This window comes from Cervus elaphus, chromosome 31 (genome assembly GCF_910594005.1).
Source record: "Cervus elaphus chromosome 31, mCerEla1.1, whole genome shotgun sequence".
NCBI lineage: Eukaryota > Metazoa > Chordata > Mammalia > Artiodactyla > Cervidae > Cervus > Cervus elaphus.
The window spans coordinates 51,273,954-51,290,590 of NC_057845.1; the positions used below are offsets into that span (position 1 = coordinate 51,273,954).

The following is a 16,637-nucleotide window of genomic DNA, read 5'->3' on the forward strand; positions in this document are numbered from 1 at the left end:
GGGCCAAGCAGAATCTTCGGAGTTGGTTTTGGGGGGCATACGCATCTGCCTTCTTCCCAAATTAGTGGCTTTCTAACTAAAAGCAGGTTTCTTTGCTCCCAGCACTTGTCTCTCTCAGGTACTGATTTTGAAACAGTGAGCAGCTGGGGCTGTTGGGTGACAGGCTTACCCAGGGAGCGAGTACGGAGAAAGCGTGAGTCCCGAGGCTGTCCTGGACTTTCACAGAAGCAGGGCAAGCAGAGGAGGAGGTCTAGTAAAGGACTAAGGAGGAGCGGCCACGAGGAAGGGCACACTAGGGGACTGCGGTGGCCTGGAAACAAAGAGAAGACTCCTTCATACAAAGAGGGTAACAGCCATGCTGAGCGCTCCCGTGGGACGGAACAGGATGAGGGCAAACCGCGTCTCCTGGTGGGGCAGCACAGAGCTGCCTGGTGGCGCTGACACAGGGCCGTTCATGACACTTCCTGGAAACAGGAGCCTGGAGTGGACTGGGGGGAAATTTTAAGGGGAAATGGGGGTGTTCTTTGGAAGGACTGATGCTGAAGCTGAAACTCCAATACTTTGGCCACCTCATGCGAAGAGTTGACTCATTGGAAAAGACCCTGATGCTGGGAGGGATTGGGGGCAGGAGGAGAAGGGGACGACAGAGGATGAGATGGCTGGATGGCATCACCGACTCAATGGGCATGAGTCTGAGTAAACTCCGGGAGCTTGTGATGGACAGGGAGGCCTGGCGTGCTGCAGTTCATGGGGTCGCAAAGAGTCGGACACGACTGAGCGACTGAACTGAACTGATGTAGACAATTATTTTAAGAAGGTAACAGAGTTGAGAAGTAGGTATATAGTTAACCAAGAGTCAGTGGAGAGTATTGTTTTTTCTCATGTTCTTAAGATGGGATAAATTGGAGCATAGGATCAATCTAGTAGAGAAAAAGAATTGGATCACAGAGTAGAAAAGTGATGTAATTGCAGGGACAGATGTCTTGAAAACAAAAAGTGATGTGAGATGCAGAGCAAAAGGGAAGGGTTTGGACTTGGATAAGAGGAGGACGGGAGTGTACGGCTGTTAATGGGTTGGTTAAATTGATGCTAGGGGGATGAGGGAGCATCCATAGTTAATTTTAACTAATTAATGAATCAGGGCTTCCCTGGTGGCTCAGCTGGTAAAGAATCTACCTGCAATGTAGGAGACCCAGGTTCAATCCTTGGGTTGGGAAGATCCCCTGGAGAAGGGAAAGGCAACCCAGTATCCCAGTATTCCTCTTGCCTGGAGAATTCCGTGGGCAGAGGAACCTGACTGGTTATAGTCCGTGGGGTGGCAAACAGCTGGACACAACTGAGTGACTTAATACTTCAACTTTCAATTAATGAATCAAGAACATCAGCTGAAAGGAGGTTGGGAAGTGGGGGTGCTGGAAGTTTCAAGAAAAGGTAGAAAGTATTGCAGTCATCATGGAAAATGGGAAATTGAACCTTTAGTACAATAGTGGAAATGGAATGTTCTGAAGTTACATTAAACAAGGTGGAGTTAATTCTTGCTTGAAAGAGATTGATTAAATCTTGAATTGTTTTTCAATAGCCTATAAAGGTGAAATGCATCATTACATATTTACATCTATTCATGGTAGAAAATGAATTTAATGATTACTTTTAATCTTACTGGGCTTCCCTGGTGGCTCAAATGGTAAAGCGTCTGCCTGTAATGTGGGAGATCAGGGTTCAGTACCTGGGTCAGGGAGATCCCCTGGAGAAGGAAACGGCAACCCACTTCAGTACTCTTGCCTGGAAAATTCCATGGATGGAAGAGTCTGGTGGGGGGGAAGTCCATGGGGTCGCAAAGAGTAGGACACAACTGAGCAACTTCACTTCACTTTCTTTTTAATCTTACTATTAAAGAGATAAGCCTTGTGATATATATCTTTTCATACATTATACAATCAAATACATCTATAAGAAGAAATATGAAGTTCTTATTTTTATAACTACTCCTGTTTTACATGTTTACTTTGCCAAACACTTTACTTTATGGTATGTTAGTTCAATACTATGTTGGTTCCTGTTATACAACAGTGATTTAATATTTCCATATATTTCAAAATAATCACCATGAGAAGGCTAGTTATGATCTGTCATATTACAAAGATATTATATAATTATGTACTCTATTTCCCCCACACTGTACATTTCATGAGGCTTCCCAGGTGGCGCTAGTGGTAAAGAACCCACCCGCCAATGCAAGAGACATAAGAGATGTGGGTTTGATCCCTGAGTTGGGAAGATACCCTGGAGGAGGGCACGGCAACCCATTCCAGTATTCTTGCCTGGAGAGTCCCATGGACAGTGGAGCCTGGGGGGGCTACGGTCCATAGAGTCTCACAGGGTCAGACACGACTGAAGTGACTTAGCATGCACGCACGTACATTTCATACCCTGACTCAACTATTTTGCAGCAGGAAGTTTGTACCTTTTATTTAAAAATAAGCATTTCTTTTTTTAAAAAATAGTATTGTTTAGCTATTCCATGTCATAGTTGTGGCATGAGGAATCTAGTTATGGCATGCAAACTCTTAGTTGTGGCATGTGGGATTTAGTTCCCTGATCAGGGACCGAACCCAGGCCCCCTATGTTGGGAGCATAGAGTCTTAGCCACTGGGCCACCAGAGAAGTCTCAGGAATTTTGTGCCTTTTAAAATCCCTCATGTTCATCTTTCCTTCCCCCTACTCCCTTCCTCTATGGCAACAGCCTGTTTGTTCCCTGTATCTGTACCTTATTCATTTGGTTCACCTTTTTTTTTTGGTGTGATTCCACATATGTGAGAAATTATACAATATTTTAATATCTGTCATGTTTATTTCTATTACCTTAATACCCTCTAGTTACATCCATATTGCCGCAAATGGCAAGGTTTCATCCTTTTTACGACTAAATAATATTCCATTGTATATGTATATCATAGCTTCTTTATCCATTTATCTATTGATGGGCACTTAGGTTGCTTGTATATTGGCTATTGTAAATAATGTTGCAATCAACATATGGGTCCATGTATCTTTTCTAATTGCTGTTTTCATTTTTTTTCAGTAAATACCCAGCAGTGGAATTGCTGGATCCTGTGGTAGTATTCTTAATTTTTCAAAGAATCTTCATACTGTTTTTCATAGTGGCTATGCCAGTTTCCATTCCCACCAACAGTGCATGAGGGTTCACTGTTTTTCTACATCTTTGCCAACACTTATTATTTGTTATCTTTTAAAAAATTCTTTTATTTTAAATTGAGTTACAGTTTAGGTACAATGTTACATAAGTTTCAGGTGTACAACACAGTGATTCACAATTTTTAAAGGTTATGTTCCATTTATAGTTGTTATGAAATATTGGCTCATTTCCCTGTGTTGTAAAATATATTCCTGAAGCTTATTTATTTTATTCATACTAGTTTTTACCTCTTAATCCCCTATCCCCATCTTTTTCTTCTTCCCTTCCATCTCTCTAGTGGTAACCACTAATTTGTTCTCTATTTCTGTGAGTCTGTTTCTTTTTTTATTATACTCAGTAGTTTAAGATTCCACATGTAAGTTATATCATATGGTATTTATCTGTCTTCATCTGATTTATTCCACTTAGCATAATACCGTCCAAGTCTAACCATATGCCAATTCATCCTTTTTTTATGGCTGAGTAGTTTTCATTGTGTACAATGAAATACACACACAAACCCCATCTTTTTTTATCCATTCATCTGTTGACAGCCACACAGGTTGCTCCCATATCTTGGTAATTATAAATAGCGCCTGTATGAACATTGGGCTACATGCATCTTTTCAAATTAGTGTTTTTGCTTTTTTCCAATATACACCCAGGTGTGGATTAGTGGGTCACATGGTAGTTTTGGCTCCCCTGGTAGCTCAGCTGGCAAAGTGCCCTTCTGCAACGTGGGAGACCTGGGTTCGATCCCTGGGTGGGGAGATCCCCTGGAGAAGGGGAAGGCTACCCATTCCAGTATTCTAGCCTGGAGAATTCCATGGACTGTACAGCCCGTGGGGTTGCAAAGAGTCGGACACAACTGAATGACTGTCACTTTCGCTTTTCATGGTAGTTTTATTTTTAGATTTTTGAGAAATCTCCATACGGGTTTCACAGTGGCTGCACCAATCTACATTCCTATCAACAATGTAGGAAGGTTCCCTTTTCGCCACATTCTCATCTACATTTGTTATTTGTGTTCTTTTTGATGATAGCAATTCTGACAGGTGTGAGGTGCTAGCTCATTGTGGCTTTGATTTGCATGTCCCTGATGATTAGCAATGATGAGCATCTTTTCATGTGCCTTTTGGCCATCTACATTTCCTCTTTGGAAAAATGTCTGTTCAGTTCTGCCCATTTTTTAATTGAGTTTTGTTTTTTGATGTTGAGTTGTATGAGTTGTAATATATTTTGTATATTAATCACTTATTGGTCATATCACTTGCAAATGTTTTCTCCCATTTGATAGGTGTTTTCATTTTGTCAATAGTTTCCTTTGCTGTGCAAAAGTTTTTAAGTTTAATTAGGTCCCGTATGTTCATTTTTGCATTTATTTCCTTTGCTTTAGGAGACATATCTAAAAAATATTGCTATGATTTATGTCAGAGTGTTCTACCTATGTTTTCTTCTGTCAGTTTTATGATTTCTGGTCTTATATTTAAATCTTTAATCCATTTTGAGTTTATTTTTATGTATGACATTAGAGAATGTTCTAATTTCATTCTTTTACATGTGGCTGTCTAGTTTTCCCAACACCACTTATTAAAGAGTCTGTCTTTTCTCCATTGTATATTCTTCCTTCCTTTGTCATAGTTTAATTGACCATATGTGTGTAGGTTTATTTCTGATCTCTATCTTACCCATTGACTTATGTGTCTGATTTTCTGCCAGTATCATACTATTTTGATGGCTGTATGGTCTGAAGTCAGAGCATGATGTCTCTAGCTCTGTTCTTCTTTCTCAAGATTATTTTGGCTATTCAGGGTCTTTTGCATTTCCATACACATTTTAAAATTAGGTGTTCTAGTTCTGTGAAAATGCCCTCAGCATTTTGACAGGGATTGCAATGACTCTGGATTGCATTTGGTCATTTGGTCATTTTAACAGTATTCTTCCCACCCATGAACATTGTATATCTTTCCATCTGTTTGTGTCAGCTTCAGTTTCTTTCATTAGTGTCTTATAGTTTGCCATGTACAGGTATTTTACCTCCTAGGGTAAGTTTGTTCCTAAGTATTTTATTCTTTTAGATGCAATGGTAAATTGGATTGCTTCCTTAATTTCTTTCTTTTTTTTTTTTCATTTATTTTTATTAGTTGGAGGCTAATTACTTTACGGTATTGTGGTTTTTGCCATACATTGACATGAATCAGCCATGGACTTACATGTGTTCCCCATCCCGATCCCCCCTCCCGCCTCCCTCCCCATCCCATCCCTCTGGGTCTTCCCAGGGCACTGGCCCTGAGCACTTGTCTCATGCATCCAGCCTGGGCTGCTGATCTGTTTCACTTTTGATAGTATACTTGTTTCAATGCTATTCTCTCAGAACATCCCACCCTCGCCTTCTCCCACAGAGTCCAAAAGTCTGTTCTGTACATCTGTGTCTCTTTTTCTGTTCTGCATATAGGGTTATCACTACCATCTTTTTAAATCCCATATATATGCGTTAGTATACTGTATTGGTCTTTATGTTTCTGGCTTACTTCACTCTGTATAATGGGCTCCAGTTTCATCCATCTCATTAGAACTGATTCAAATGAATTATTTTTAATGGCTGAGTAATATCCCATTATGTATATGTACCACAGCTTCCTTATCCATTCGTCTGCTGATGGGCATCTAGGTTGCTTCCATGTCCTGGCTATTATAAACAGTGCTGCGATGAACATTGGGGTGCACGTGTCTCTTTCAGATCTGGTTTCCTCAGTGTGTATGCCCAGAAGTGGGATTGCTGGGTCATATGGCAGTTCTATTTCCAGTTTTTTAAGAAATCTCCACACTGTTTTCCATAGCGGCTGTACTAGTTTGCATTCCCACCAACAGTGTAAGAGGGTTCCCTTTTCTCCACACCCTCTCCAGCATTTATTGCTTGTAGACTTTTGGATAGCAGCCATCCTGACTGGTGTGTAATGGTACCTCGTTGTGGTTTTGATTTGCATTTCTCTGATAATGAGTGATGTTGAGACCTTTTCATGTGTTTGTTAGCCATCTGTATGTCTTCTTTGGAGAAATGTCTGTTTAGTTCTTTGGCCCATTTTTTGATTGGGTCATTTATTTTTCTGGAATTGAGCTGCAGGAGTTGCTTGTATATTTTTGAGATTAATCCTTTGTCTGTTGCTTTGTTTGCTACTATTTTCTCCCAATCTGAGGGCTGTCTTTTCACCTTGCTTATAGTTTCCTTTGTTGTGCAAAAGCTTTTAAGTTTCATTAGGTCCCATTTGTTTATTTTTGCTTTTATTTCCAATATTCTGGGAGGTGGGTCATAGAGGATCCTGCTGTGATTTATGTCGGAGAGTGTTTTGCCTATGTTCTCCTCTAGGAGTTTTATAGTTTCTGGTCTTACATTTAGATCTTTAATCCATTTTGAGTTTATTTTTGTGTATGGTGTTAGAAGGTGTTCTAGTTTCATTCTTTATAAGCGGTTGACCAGTTTTCCCAGCACCACTTGTTAAAGAGGTTGCCTTTATTCCATTGTATGTCCTTGCCTCCTTTGTCAAAGATAAGGTGTCCATAGGTCCGTGGATTTATCTCTGGGCTTTCTATTCTGTTCCATTGATCTATATTTCTGTCTTTGTGCCAGTACCATACTGTCTTGATGACTGTGGCTTTGTAGTAGAGTCTGAAGTCAGGCAGGTTGATTCCTCCAGTTCCATTCTTCTTTCTCAAGATTGCTTTGGCTATTTGAGGTTTTTTGTATTTTTATACAAATTGTGAAATTATTTGTTCTAGTTCTGTGAAGAATACCGTTGGTAGCTTGATAGGGATTGCATTGAATCTATAGGTTGCTTTGGGTAGTATAGCCATTTTGACAATATTGATTCTTCCAATCCATGAACACGGTATGTTTCTCCATCTGTTTGTGTCCTCTTTGATTTCTTTAATCAGTGTTTTATAGTTTTCTATGTATAGGTCTTTTGTTTCTTTAGGTAGATATACTCCTAGTGTATTTTATTCTTTTTGTTGCAATGGTGAATGGTATTGTTTCCTTAATTTCTCTTTCTATTTTCTCATTGCTAGCGTGTAGGAATGCAAGGGATTTCCGTGTGTTAATTTTATATCCTGCAACATTACTGTATTCATTGATTAGCTGTAGTAATTTTCTGATAGAGTCTCTTGGGTTTTCTATGTAGAGGATCATGTCATCTGCACACAGTGAGAGTTTTACTTCTTCTTTTCCTATCTGGATTCCTTTTACTTCTTTTTCTGCTCTGATTGCTGTGGCAAACACTTCCAAAACTATGTTGAATAGTAGTGGTGAGAGTGGGCACCCTTGTCTTGTTCCTGATTTTAGGGGAAATGCTTTCAATTTTTCACCATTGCGGATAATGTTTGCTGTGGGTTTGTCATATATAGCTTTTATTATGTTGAGGTATGTTCCTTCTGTGCCTGCTTTCTGGAGAGTTTTTTATCATAAATGGGTGTTGAATTTTGTCAAAGGCTTTCTCTGCATCTATTGAGATAATCATATGGTTTTTATCTTTCAATTTGTTAATGTGGTGTATTACATTGATTGATTTGCAGATATTAAAGAATCCTTGCATTCCTGGGATAAAGCCCACTTGGTCGTGGTGTATGATTTTTTTAATATGTTGTTGGATTCCGTTTGCTAGAATTTTGTTAAGGATTTTTGCATCTATGTTCATCAGTGATATTGGCCTGTAGTTTTCTTTTTTTGTGGCATCCTTGTCTGGTTTTGGTATTAGGGTGATGGTGGCCTCATAGAATGAGTTTGGAAGTTTGCCTTCTTCTGCAATTTTCTGGAAGAGTTTGAGTAAGATAGGTGTTAGCTCTTCTCTAAATTTTTGGTAGAATTCAGCTGTGAAGCCATCTGGTCCTGGGCTTTTGTTTGCTGGAAGATTTCTGATTACAGTTTCGATTTCCGTGCTTGTGATGGGTCTGTTAAGATCTTCTATTTCTTCCTAGTTCAGTTTTGGAAAGTTATACTTTTCTAAGAATTTGTCCATTTCATCCAAGTTGTCCATTTTATTGGCATAGAGCTGCTGGTAGTAGTCTCTTATGATCCTTTGTATTTCAGAGTTGTCTGTTGTGATCTCTCCATTTTCATTTCTAATTTTGTTAATTTGGTTCTTCTCTCTTTGTTTCTTGATGAGTCTTGCTAATGGTTTGTCAATTTTGTTTATTTTTTCAAAAAACCAGCTTTTAGCTTTGTTGATTTTTGCTATGGTCTCTTTTGTTTCTTTTGCATTTATTTCTGCCCTAATTTTTAAGATTTCTTTCCTTCTACTCATCCTGGGGTTCTTCATTCTCTAGTTGCTTTAGGTGTAAAGTTAGGTTATTTATTTGACTTTTTTCTTGTTTCTTGAGGTAAGCCTGTATTGCTATGAACCTTCCCCTTAGCACTGCTTTTACAGTGTCCCATAGGTTTTGAGTTGTTGTGTTTTCATTTTCATTCATTTCTATGCTTATTTTGATTTCTTTTTTGATTTCTTCTATGATTTGTTGGTTATTCAGAAGCGTGTTATTTAGCCTCAATATGTTGGAATTTTTAATAATTTTTTTCCTGTAATTGAGATCTAATCTTACTGCATTGTGGTCAGAAAAGATGACTGGAATGATTTCAATTTTTTTGAATTTACCAAGGCTAGATTTATGGCCCAGGATGTGATCTATTCTGGAGAAGGTTCCATGTGCACTTGAGAAAAAGGTGAAATTGATTGTTTTGGGGTGAAATGTCTTATAGATATCAATTAGGTCTAGCTGGACCATTGTGTCATTTAGAGTTTGTGTTTCCTTGTTAATTTTCTGTTTAGTTGATCTGTCCATAGTTGTGAGTGGGGTATTAAAGTCTCCCAGTATTATTGTGTTATTGTTAATTTCCCCCTTCATTCTTGTTAGCATTTGCCTTACATATTGCGGTGCTCCTATGTTGGGTGCATATATATTTATAATTGTTATATCTTCTTCTTGGATTGATCCTTTTATCATTATGTAGTGTCCTTCTTTGTCTCTTTTCACAGCCTTTATTTTGAAGTCTATTTTATCTGATATAAGTATTGTGACTCCTGCTTTCTTCTGGTCTCCATTTGCATGGAATATTTTTTTCCAGCCCTTCACTTTCAGTCTGTATGTGTCCCTTGCTTCAAGGTGGGTCTCTTGTAGACAGCATATATAGGGGTCTTGCTTTTGCATCCATTCAGCCAGTCTTTGTCTTTCGGCTGGGGCATTCAACCCATTTACATTTAAGGTAATTATTGATAAGAATGGTCCCGTTGCCATTTGCTTTGTTGTTTTGGGTTCATGTTCATACAACTTTTCTGTGTTTCCTGTCTAGAGAAGATCCTTTAGCATTTGTTGAAGAGCTGATTTGGTGGTGCTGAATTCTCTCAGCTTTTGCTTGTCTGTAAAGCTTTTGAATTCTCCTTCATATCTGAATGAAATCCTTGCTGGGTACAGTAATCTAGGTTGTAGGTTATTCTCTTTCATAACTTTAAGTATGTCCTGCCATTCCCTTCTGGCCTGAAGAGTTTCTATTGATAGATCAGCTGTTATCCTTATGGGAATCCCCTTGTGTGTTATTTGTTGTTTCTCCCTTGCTGCTTTTAATATTTGTTCTTTGTGTTTGATCTTTGTTAATTTGACTTATATGTGTCTTGGGGTGTTTCGCCTTGGGTTTATCCTGTTTGGGACTCTCTGGGTTTCTTGGACTTGGGTGGCTATTTCCTTCCCCATTTGGGGGAAGTTTTTAGCTATTATCTCCTCGAGTATTTTCTCATGGCCTTTCTTTTTGTCTTCTTCTTCTGGGACTCGTATGATTCGAATGTTGGGGTGTTTCACATTGTCCCAGAGGTCCCTGAGGTTGTCCTCATTTCTTTTGATTCTTTTTTCCTCTCTGCTTCATTTATTTCCACCATTTTATCTTCTACCTCACTTATCCCATCTTCTGCCTCCATTATTCTACTGTTGGTTCCCTCCAGAGTGTTTTTGATCTCATTTATTGCATTATTCATTTTTAATTGACTCTTTTATTTCTTCTAGGTCCTTGTTAAACTTTTCTTGCATCTTCTCAATCCTTGTCTCCAGGTTATTTATCTGTAACTCCATTCTGTTTTCAAGATTTTGGATCATTTTTATTATCATTATTCTAAATTCTTTTTCAGGTAGATTCCCTATCTCCTCCTCTTTTGTTTGGCTTGGTGGGCATTTTTCATGTTCCTTTACCTGCTGGGTATTTCTCTGCCTTTTCATCTTGTTTAGATTGCTGGGTTTGGGTGGCTTTTTTGTATGCTGGTAGTCTGTGGTTCCTTTTTATTGTGGAAGTTTCTCCCAGTGGGTGGGGCTGGGTGTTTCACTTGTCAAGGTTTCCTGGTTAGGGAAGCTTGCTTCGGTGTTCTGGTGAGTGGAGCTGGATTTCTTCTCTCTGGAGTGCAATGGAGTGTTCAGTAGTGAGTTTTGAGATGGGTCAATGTGTTAGGTGTGACTTTGGGCAGCCTGTATATTGACGCTCAGGGCTATGTTCCTGTGTTGCTAGAGAATTTGCGTGGTATGTCTTGCTCTGGAACTTATTGGCTCTTGGGTGGTGGTTGGTTTCAGTGTAGGTATGGAGGCTTTTGGATGATCTCTTATTAATTAATGTTCCCTGTAGTCAGGAGTTCTCTGGTGTTCTCAGGTTTTGGGCTTAAGCCTCTTGCCTCCGGATTTCAGTCTTATTCTTTCAGTAGCCTCAAGACTTCTCCTTCCATACAGCACTGTTAATAAAACTTCTAGGTTAATGGTGAAAGGATTCTCCACAGTGAGGGACACCCAGAGAGGTTCACAGAGTTACATGAAGAAGAAGAGAGGAAGGAAGGAGATAGAGGTGAGCAGGAGGAGAAAAAGGGGGATTCAAGAGAGGAGGGACAGATCTAGGTTGTACTCTGTTCCCTAAGTGTTCTCTGCAACCCAGAATACCCACAGAGATTCACCGAATTGGATTGAGAAGAGAAGGGGGAGGGAGGAAATAGAGGTGATCTGGGGGAGAAAAAGGAGAGTCAAAAGGGGGAGAGAGTGATCCAACCAGTAATCACACTCCTGAGTAAAAATGGGTACTGAAGCTTGCATTCTTAAATGTCCAAAATTGATATCAAATACTGAAAAACAAAGATTAAAAACCTAGACCAGAGGTTAGACTCTTAAAGATACAATATTAAAAAAACAAAAACACAAAAAAATTTAAGAAATATATATGGAGTTTGCTTTAAAAATAGGGTCTCTCTTTTTTTTTTTTGCCAGGTTATAGTGGGTTATAAAAATGAAAATTAAGGAGTAATAGAGGACTTAGAAAAAGAAAAAGTAAAAAAAGAAAGAGAAAAAAATTTTTGTTAATTAAAAAAAAATAAGGGTAGTAAAAATACATCTAGGAATTTCTCTGGAGCTGTTGCACGCATTGTGGGTTTGGTTCAGTTTCAGATAGCTCCTCCTTCCAGCTTACACTTCTCGCTATCTACAGGCCCCTTCCAGTGTAGTCGGTGTTACCTACAGGGATTTTAATCTGTTGCACCGGTCACTTCTGAAGCGGTTCCCTTTGTTTATTTGGTTTCTGTTTGCCGGTCTCTTCAGTGTCTAATTCCCACCCTGACACAGGCGGGCGGAGGTGATCTCTTGTTTAGGTTCGCTTGTTCAGTCGCGCTGGGGGGAGGGCGGGGCGCTGCAGACAAATGTCCCTGGCGTGTGTGGGGAGGACCCGCAGTGTTCCGGCCACACTGGGTTTGCCCCCGCTCACGGGTGTGTGGGGAGCATGCACAGTGGTCCAGCCACACTGGGTTTGCCCCCACTCCTGGCGTGTGCTTTCCCCGTCCTCACTGCTCAGGCTCCAGGCTGCTCTCCAGGGAGCGGGCCCTGAGTTGTGTGGACTTCCCAGGCCTAAGCCGCTCAGATTCAGGTTTTCGGGTATTCTACAAAAGCACAGACTCGGTTGGGCCTGCATTTCATGCCTTCCCTGCCCAAGCAGCTCAGGCCGCCAGGAGCCTGACGGGCGCACTCTCCCCGGGTGCAGTGCACCTTCTCCCCTCCGCGGTCCCAGCCTCAGTTTCGGCGCGCTGGTTGGGTGTGCCCTGTGTCTATTCTTGGGAGCTGGCCTCTAGCTGCGACCCTCCCAGTGGATGTCGACCATCCAGAATCTCAGGAAGTCTTTGGTTAGAAACTGGAAGCCTGTTTGCAGTGCGGTGGGGAGTGCCATCTCTGGGGCCGAGTTTGCCCCTTTCCCCTTCCCCCTGCCTCCTGCCTCCAGCAGGGATGGGCCAGTTTGCAGCCGGCTAGCTCTTCTCTGGGATCGCTCAGTCCCTTTGTTCTGCAAACGGGCCCGCAGTGTGTTTGGGCTGGTTAATTTTCTCTCTCTCTCTTGCTGTCCCAAGGTTTAAGTTGCTATCTCATGTTAGCTCCCTCCGATTGCCCTCAGGGCACTCAGGCCCGGTCCTTACCCTAAGCAATGCCGCCCGCTCCTCTCCATTCCGCCCCCACTTGCTGGTGGTGGATGCGGGCATCTGGGGTACTTTTCTGCTGGGAGTTGCTTTTAGGCATGTAATCTGTGGGTTTCATTTATTTTTCCTCCCAGCTAGGCTGCCCTCCAAGATTCAAAAACTTCCCCCAGACCCACCAGTGAGAGGGTTTCCTGGTGTTTGGAAACTTCCTCTATTACGACTCCCTTCCCGGGACGGGTCTCCGTCCCTAGCTCTTTTGTCTCTCTTTCTATCTTTTATATTTTGTCCTACCTCTTTTCGAAGACGATGGGCTGCTTTTCTGGGCACCTGATGTCCTCTGCTAGCAGTCAGAAGTTGTTTTGTGGAGTTTGCTCAGCATTCAGATGTTCTTTTGATGAATTTGTAGGGAAGAAAGTGGTCTCCCCGTCCTATTCCTCCACCATCTTAGTTCCCTCCCTTAATTTCTTTCTGATAGTTCACTATTTGTGTATAGAAATGCAACAGACTTCTGAATATTAATTTTATATCAACCTCTAGTAGTTTTCTGGTTGCCTCTTTAGAATTTCTATGTATATATCAGGTCATCAGCAAATAGTGACAGTTTTACTTCTTCCTTTCTGATCTCAATTCTATTTCTTTGTCTTGTCTGATTGATGTGGCTAGAATTTCCAATAGTATCTTGAATAAAAGTGGCCAGAGTGGGCATCATGATCTTAAAGGAAAGGCTTCCAGCTTTTCACCATTGAGTATGATTTTAACTGTGAGTTTGCCATCTACATACTTTATTATGTTGTGGTTATTTCCTTTATGCCCACTTTCTGGAGAGTTTTTATCATAAATGGATTCTGAATTTTGTCAAAAGCTGTTTCTGCATTTATTGAGATGATCATACAGTTTTTATTCTTCAAATATCCAGAGAACCACCATTTAATGTATACCAAATCTTTATTCATTCAACAGCCATTTTTCAGAATCTGTTATATAGCAGGTACTGCCTTAGATGTGAAACCTCTTCTTCAGAGTTAACATCCTGCTATACGTTCAGTGATATGTCCTGTTGACTTCCTACATGCAGAAATGTGTGTGCTTTTAAAAGGGGACTATGCTACTTAGGAAAAGGCCCTGATGCTGGGAGGGATTGGGGGCAGGAGGAGAAGGGGTCGACAGAGGAAGAGATGGCTGGATGGCATCACTGACTTGATGGGCATGAGTTTGAGCAAATTCCTGGAGTTTGTGATGGACAGGGAGGCCTGGCGTGCTATGATTCATGAGGTCACAAAGAGTCAGACACTACTGAGCAACTGAACTGAACTGATGCTACTTAAAAGTTGCCTTGTAATCTGATTTTTCTCCTAAAGCATTAAGAGCTTCTTTCCATACCACTGAACTGTCTTTTACAGTATTTAATTTTAAAGGTTTAATGGTTGTAGGAGAATTATTTGTGTGAATGCACCAGAGTTAATTTAATGATTCTCCTATAGGCAGAGACATTAATTCTTTCTTTTCCAATTCCTGTCTGCACTTAAAATCTGTAACTTGTATGTTTTGCTTCCCTTTGGTAGTGTCAGTGATATGATCTCCAGAAGAGATGAAGGCAGAGGCGGTGCTGTGTTTCTTCCTCACTCTTATACCAGCTCCGTGTGGGTCTCAAGGTAAGCGCCTTTACACTACACCCAGGTGTTCGTTATTTGTATCATTAGATAGGAACATGAGCCACAGTACAAGGGGGCTGTTTCTTCTGTAGCCATAACATTGTCAGCTTTTCTAAAAGATCAATTAATAATAAACAGGAAGCAGGCGGAAGTCTGCATGAAGACTCAAAATCATGTTTTCTTCTGTCTACTCTGCTTAAGGCTCTTTCTAATCTGTTATCTGCTACCAGATATAAAATTACTATAAAGGCAAATTTGATTGGTTGGTTGATTTTTTTTTTTTAAGTGTTAGCTTGGTACTTGACGCGACAAAAGGTGCTATCAGCTTTGCTAGGTCCTATGACAGGCATTTTTAATTACCCAATAAAATATTAGAGATGTTCAGTAGAACAATTAGAGAAGTCAACAAAACCACTCCTTTTCTTTCCCACCTTTCCACATCTCTCAGCTTAATGCCACATTCCTCTAGCCTTTGGATAGACTGTTTCTCTGAGGCAAAGTGGGACATGGCAGAATGGAAAGAGCCTCAGAGGAGGAGGCCAAGGAAAAAGACTTTGTGACCTGGCCACATAAACACCCAGTTCTCCCATCTCAGGTGGCTTTGGCCAAGGTCAATGGAGTTTACTTCATTATAAGTAAAATAATGTCTTTTCCAGTGCAAATATCACAAAATTCATAGATAGGGCACCTGATCTACTTTTCTTTTTGTTCAGAAAAACTAGATACTAGCTGCAGTGATTATGAGATAATAAGTATATTTTCTTTGCAAAAATCTGATTGTGATGAGTCCATTTCCTTTTAAGATCACCTTCTGAGGTTGACTACATATGGGCTTCCCTGGTAAAGAATTCGCCTGCAGTGCAGGAGACCCAGGTTCGATCCCTGGGTTGGGAAGATCCCTTGGAGACGGGAATGGTTACCCATCCAGCATTCTTGCCTGGAGAAATACATGGACAGAGGATCCTGGCAGGCTACACAGTCCATGGGGTTGCAGAGTCAGACATGACTGAGTGACTAACAATTTAACTTTACTTCAAACACATATGTAAACTTATATGTATTAGGAGGGTTGGTCTTCTACATTTATATCTAGAATAATATTTCTTAACTATATTTGAACTGACTCATAGGATACCCTGTGAGTTGTCCTAAAGCCAAAATAAGCGAGTCAGTTCATGTCCCCTTTTAGACTCCTATGTGTGCCGTTTCTTGAAACTAATGTCTACGTATTCCCAACAGATCCCTGAATGCAGCTCTGTCTTCTACATGTTCCAAATATTTCCTAACCCAACCAAGTTAAGATTTTTCTATTCTGTAAGAGTCTGCTGGCTCTAGAAGCTGAATAAACTATTTAATAATTTGTTATTGTAAAGTAAGTATTAAGGGTATATGTTTAGGGGTAAAAATCAACAGGAATCTTTACTTTATATAATATAATTTCCAGCAACTGTGTAGGCCAAGATCAGAAGAGAAATGAGACTATTGATCAAGCATCAAGCAAGGTTTCTATGCTTTACACTGTTGTCAATTCTCATAGTTACACTGAATCCAACAGATACTGGATTAAAATTGCAGACACCCAAATACAGAGCTTCCTGGCTTGTTTCTGATACTTAGACTAGCAAAGGGTCTTGATAGATAGATAGACGATAACTGTTCATGATCAGGCTGCTGACCTAGGCGAGTTCCAGGCAGCCCTGATATAACCCTTGATAAGCACCATCACTAATTCACTTCATAGCTGCTCTTGTTTTTATATGAATCCTCTTTAGCTTCCTTCAGTCATGTTAGTGTGAATGAGCAAATCGTCACTGGAAGACTACGTGAAGACGTAATTCTCCCTTGCTCATTTGAGAGTGGGCCTAATGTTATAATTCACTGGAAGAATCGAGATACCAACATTTACTCATACTACCAAGACCGCGACCAGTTGGAAACGCAAGATCCCAGATATGTAAACAGGCTATCCCTCTTCCCTGGTGAGATTTACAATGGGAATGCCTCCCTGTGTTTCAGAAGATTAACCATTTATGATGAAGGAATTTACATATGCTATGTGGAAACATCCCTTGGAACAATCACAAAGAGAGTAGTCCTACAAGTGGTAGGTAAGTGTACGTGTAAGCTTTAACGAAACATGACAATGGTATCATTCTATGTTGCCTGGAATGCCTTCTTGTTAATTTAATAAGCTGTGGACTTCCTTCTAAGACAATGTATACAAACTACCTCATTATTTTTAATGCATAGTATTTTAGAGTATAGAATTGATACACCCATTATTCCATTAATAGGCATTCAGGTATTCATAGTGTTTTACATTAC

The 16,637-nt window shown here is 40.4% G+C and overlaps 1 protein-coding gene across 13 annotated transcripts in view; it reads left to right on the forward strand.

Moving 5' to 3' along the window:
* Nucleotides 1–16,637, forward strand: part of HHLA2 (HERV-H LTR-associating 2) — a 107,892-nt gene that overhangs the window by 80,949 nt on the left and 10,306 nt on the right. For 7 of the 13 annotated variants that reach the window (XM_043893109.1, XM_043893117.1, XM_043893114.1 and 4 more), the window contains 2 exons: nt 14,223–14,312; nt 16,085–16,420. In XM_043893109.1, the coding sequence (XP_043749044.1) occupies nt 14,249–14,312; nt 16,085–16,420 (400 nt within the window). In that variant the 5' untranslated portion in view covers nt 14,223–14,248. Of the gene's footprint in view, nt 1–14,222; nt 14,313–15,115; nt 15,186–16,084; nt 16,421–16,637 lie in introns of those variants that run through there. The other 6 variants (XM_043893118.1, XM_043893120.1, XM_043893122.1 and 3 more) reach the window with 2 other exon arrangements.